The 4,984-nt window shown below is 56.2% G+C and overlaps 1 protein-coding gene across 1 annotated transcript; it reads left to right on the top strand.

Moving 5' to 3' along the window:
- The first annotated feature begins 340 nt into the window (after positions 1-340).
- Positions 341-4,741, top strand: Fscb (fibrous sheath CABYR binding protein). Its single transcript, XM_090345362.1, has 5 exons — positions 341-1,789; positions 2,060-2,188; positions 2,423-3,049; positions 3,218-3,364; positions 3,983-4,741. The coding sequence occupies exons 1-5, from the start codon at positions 569-571 to the stop codon at positions 4,739-4,741; spliced, it is 2,883 nt and encodes a 960-aa protein (XP_090201488.1). The 5' UTR covers positions 341-568.
- The last annotated feature ends 243 nt before the right edge of the window (positions 4,742-4,984 follow it).

Here is a 4,984-nt window from a genome sequence, read left to right as displayed (position 1 = left end):
CTACAAGTGGAGCTGTGGATGTAAGTGGTTGAGCAATATACTTGAGCAAATGCTCAGTAACAGTGTTCAGGTCCTGAGTTCAAGCCCCATGATCCTAAAAAAGAAAACAAAATAGAGGAAGAAAGAAAGAAACAAATAAAGGCAGAGGAAAATGGCATTGTTGGTGTTTCTTTTGGCAAAGAAACACTTTTTAAAATAACTTTATTTCTTTGAGAAAATATGTCTTGTTTGTCAGCATTGCCCACTGTTATATACAAAGATTAAACAGTACTGAGAGCATAGCTTACAGAACTTTGCGGAAAAGATGGCTGTGATGTCATAGATCCCTGAAACTTCTAAAACTGAGAGGTAGTTTAAAGCAAAGACCGAACCATGAAGATGTTGGTGAGTGAGGTGGGATCCAACAAGAATGTAACACAGAATGAAATAACTGGAGAATCAGTTCACTGAAGAAGCTCACAAGAACAACTCAAACCGAAGGAAAGAAAGCAAAGTACCTGATGCAGTTATGATTCTTTATGATTAATTACTTGAAGAGTAATCCATTAGAAATTCATCAGTCTGAAAAATGGAAGAAAGCAGTGGATCTGATCACCCTATCTCATCAGGGAGGAAAGAAATTCGGAAGAGAAGACGACCCAGCCAACCAATGGTTGATAAATGCCTGCAGACAGAAGCGACAGAGAAAAAGAAACATGTGGCTGGCTCACAGTTACCTGGCCCCAAAACTACCCACAGGTTTGGGAATATTCCTGGAAGCAAAGAGAACTTCTGTGTAAAACGAGTATCTAGTCAGATTCAGCAAACCTGGGTGAAGAGAAAATATGGTATGGAAATGACTGATAAATCTTTGCAGACAGACATTGTTGTATGCAAGAAAAAAGAAATCAAGGTGGTGGGTGCCACACTGGAACCTAAAGAAAAGCCGGCAGATGGTGGAGAAGTATCCCTTGACTTGCAAGATAGAGTGGAGGAGGTAGAAATATCGGCCAAAAAAACCTTGATAGACAGATCTCAGCAAACCATTTGCACTGGAGACTGGGGCAGGATGAATATTTCCACCAAAGAAACAGTGGACAAGGAACAGCAGACCTGCTTCAGTGAGTTAGAATTCACGTATTTCCCCAGACGAAGTAGTTCTCTCACAAAGTCAAAGGAAGGCGTTCAGAAACACAAACCTCCACCATCTGAAGAGGCAGCAATAAAGGTGGCCCAGGCTCCACCATCAGAAGAGCCTCTCATTAAAGAAGCCCCTGCTCAAGGGCAGTCTCCACCACCTGAGGAGGCTCAGGCATCTGAGGAGGCTGAGACAAAGGAGGCCCCTGCTCAAGGGCCGTCTCCACCACTAGAGGAAGCTGCCCTAGAAGAGTCTCTTGGCAACGTCCAGACTCCACCACCAGAGGAGGCTCAGCCATCTGAGGAGGCTGAAGTAAAGGAGGCCCCTGCCGAAGTCCAGTCTCCACCACCCGAGGAGGCGCAACCTCCACCATCTGAAGAGGCTCATTTAACGGAGGCTCCTGAAGGAGTCCAGTCGCCACCACCAAAGGAGGCTGCAGCTGAAGCTCAGTCTCCACCACCCGAGGAGGCCGTGGGAGAGGAGGCTCCATTTGAAGCCCAGTCTCCACCACCCGAGGAGGCCGTGGGAGAGGAGGCTCCATTTGAAGTCCAGTCTCCACCACCCGAGGAGGCTGTGGGAGAGGAGGCTCCATTTGAAGCCCAGTCTCCACCACCCGAGGAGGCCGTGGGAGAGGAGGCTCCATTTGAAGTCCAGTCTCCACCACCAGAGGAGGCCGTGGGAGAGGAGGCTCCATTTGAAGCCCAGTCTCCACCACCCGAGGAGGCCGTGGGAGAGGAGGCTCCATTTGAAGCCCAGTCTCCATCACCAGAGGAGGCTGTGGGAGAGGAGGCTCCATTTGAAGCCCAGTCTCCACCACCCGAGGAGGCCGTGGGAGAGGAGGCTCCATTTGAAGCCCAGTCTCCACCACCCGAGGAGGCCGTGGGAGAGGAGGCTCCATTTGAAGCCCAGTCTCCACCACCCGAGGAGGCCGTGGGAGAGGAGGCTCCATTTGAAGTCCAGTCTCCACCACCCGAGGAGGCTGTGGGAGAGGAGGCTCCATTTGAAGCCCAGTCTCCACCACCCGAGGAGGCCGTGGGAGAGGAGGCTCCATTTGAAGTCCAGTCTCCACCACCAGAGGAGGCCGTGGGAGAGGAGGCTCCATTTGAAGCCCAGTCTCCACCACCCGAGGAGGCCGTGGGAGAGGAGGCTCCATTTGAAGCCCAGTCTCCATCACCAGAGGAGGCTGTGGGAGAGGAGGCTCCATTTGAAGCCCAGTCTCCACCACCCGAGGAGGCCGTGGGAGAGGAGGCTCCATTTGAAGCCCAGTCTCCACCACCCGAGGAGGCCGTGGGAGAGGAGGCTCCATTTGAAGCCCAGTCTCCACCACCCGAGGAGGCCGTGGGAGAGGAGGCTCCATTTGAAGTCCAGTCTCCACCACCAGAGGAGGCCGTGGGAGAGGAGGCTCCATTTGAAGCCCAGTCTCCACCACCCGAGGAGGCCGTGGGAGAGGAGGCTCCATTTGAAGTCCAGTCTCCACCACCAGAGGAGGCCGTGGGAGAGGAGGCTCCATTTGAAGTCCAGTCTCCACCACCAGAGGAGGCCGTGGGAGAGGAGGCTCCATTTGAAGTCCAGTCTCCACCACCAGAGGAGGCTGTGGGAGAGGAGGCTCCATTTGAAGCTCAGTCTCCACCACCCGAGGAGGCCGTGGGAGAGGAGGCTCCATTTGAAGCCCAGTCTCCACCACCCGAGGAGGCCGTGGGAGAGGAGGCTCCATTTGAAGCCCAGTCTCCACCACCAGAGGAGGCTGTGGGAGAGGAGGCTCCATTTGAAGCCCAGTCTCCACCACCCGAGGAGGCCGTGGGAGAGGAGGCTCCATTTGAAGTCCAGTCTCCACCACCCGAGGAGGCTGTGGGAGAGGAGGCTCCATTTGAAGCCCAGTCTCCACCACCCGAGGAGGCCGTGGGAGAGGAGGCTCCATTTGAAGTCCAGTCTCCACCACCAGAGGAGGCCGTGGGAGAGGAGGCTCCATTTGAAGCCCAGTCTCCAAAACCAGAGGAGGCTGTGGGAGAGGAGGCTCCATTTGAAGTCCAGTCTCCACCACCCGAGGAGGCTGTGGGAGAGGAGGCTCCATTTGAAGCCCAGTCTCCACCACCCGAGGAGGCCGTGGGAGAGGAGGCTCCATTTGAAGCCCAGTCTCCATCACCAGAGGAGGCTGTGGGAGAGGAGGCTCCATTTGAAGCCCAGTCTCCACCACCCGAGGAGGCCGTGGGAGAGGAGGCTCCATTTGAAGCCCAGTCTCCACCACCCGAGGAGGCCGTGGGAGAGGAGGCTCCATTTGAAGCCCAGTCTCCACCACCCGAGGAGGCCGTGGGAGAGGAGGCTCCATTTGAAGTCCAGTCTCCACCACCCGAGGAGGCTGTGGGAGAGGAGGCTCCATTTGAAGCCCAGTCTCCACCACCCGAGGAGGCCGTGGGAGAGGAGGCTCCATTTGAAGTCCAGTCTCCACCACCAGAGGAGGCCGTGGGAGAGGAGGCTCCATTTGAAGCCCAGTCTCCACCACCCGAGGAGGCCGTGGGAGAGGAGGCTCCATTTGAAGCCCAGTCTCCATCACCCGAGGAGGCTGTGGGAGAGGAGGCTCCATTTGAAGCCCAGTCTCCACCACCCGAGGAGGCCGTGGGAGAGGAGGCTCCATTTGAAGTCCAGTCTCCACCACCCGAGGAGGCCGTGGGAGAGGAGGCTCCATTTGAAGCCCAGTCTCCACCACCCGAGGAGGCCGTGGGAGAGGAGGCTCCATTTGAAGTCCAGTCTCCACCACCAGAGGAGGCCGTGGGAGAGGAGGCTCCATTTGAAGTCCAGTCTCCACCACCAGAGGAGGCCGTGGGAGAGGAGGCTCCATTTGAAGTCCAGTCTCCACCACCAGAGGAGGCTGTGGGAGAGGAGGCTCCATTTGAAGCTCAGTCTCCACCACCCGAGGAGGCCGTGGGAGAGGAGGCTCCATTTGAAGCCCAGTCTCCACCACCCGAGGAGGCCGTGGGAGAGGAGGCTCCATTTGAAGCCCAGTCTCCACCACCCGAGGAGGCCGTGGGAGAGGAGGCTCCATTTGAAGTCCAGTCTCCACCACCAGAGGAGGCCGTGGGAGAGGAGGCTCCATTTGAAGTCCAGTCTCCACCACCAGAGGAGGCTGTGGGAGAGGAGGCTCCATTTGAAGCTCAGTCTCCACCACCCGAGGAGGCCGTGGGAGAGGAGGCTCCATTTGAAGTCCAGTCTCCACCACCAGAGGAGGCCGTGGGAGAGGAGGCTCCATTTGAAGCCCAGTCTCCACCACCAGAGGAGGCCGTGGGAGAGGAGGCTCCATTTGAAGCCCAGTCTCCACCACCAGAGGAGGCTGTGGGAGAGGAGGCTCCATTTGAAGCCCAGTCTCCACCACCTGAGGAGGCCGTGGGAGAGGAGGCTCCATTTGAAGCCCAGTCTCCACCACCAGAGGAGGCCGTGGGGGAGGAGGCTCCATTTGAAGCTCAGTCTCCACCACCTGAGGAGGCTGTGGGAGAGGAGGCTCCATTTGCAGTCCAGTCTCCACCACCCGAGGAGGCTGGAGACCTGGAAGAAAACCCTCCAACATTGGAGGAGGAGCCTCAGCCTGAAGAAACCCCTGCAGAGTGGGATCCGGGACATGCTGACTCCTAAAGATCCATCCGCAGAGGCAGCAGGAAGGTCAAAGTTGGTTCCAGTTTGGGAAGGTGTTTCTGAGGCTGAAGACCAGCAGAATTCACTGCTGAAGCCGAGGGCTTCACTGCAACACAACTCAGAGTATCTTCTCTTGAGCTGTGCTGAGGTGCTTTCCAAACTACAGCAGAGGCTGGGCACTTCTGGAGAACATCCTTTGTCAAGAATGCGCTTCTTGAAGAAGTTTTGTGAAAATGAAAAAGG

This window comes from Megascapheus bottae, chromosome 14 (assembly GCF_031878675.1).
Source record: "Megascapheus bottae isolate mThoBot1 chromosome 14, mThoBot2.hap1, whole genome shotgun sequence".
NCBI classification, from domain to species: Eukaryota; Metazoa; Chordata; class Mammalia; order Rodentia; family Geomyidae; genus Megascapheus; species Megascapheus bottae.
Note: the sequence above shows the minus strand (reverse complement) of the source record. Positions and strands in the feature narration are given on the sequence as shown.

Bases quoted from the DNA above. Each gene is read 5' to 3' on its own strand.
- Fscb (XM_090345362.1), top strand. From the start codon at position 569: ATGGAAGAAAGCAGTGGATCTGATCACCCTATCTCATCAGGGAGGAAA. The intron at 1,790-2,059 runs GCCGTGGGAGAG...GTGGGAGAGGAG, and splicing joins AGTCTCCACCACCAGAGGAG to GCTCCATTTGAAGTCCAGTC. The intron at 2,189-2,422 runs CCAGAGGAGGCC...GAGGAGGCTCCA, and splicing joins TTGAAGTCCAGTCTCCACCA to TTTGAAGCCCAGTCTCCACC.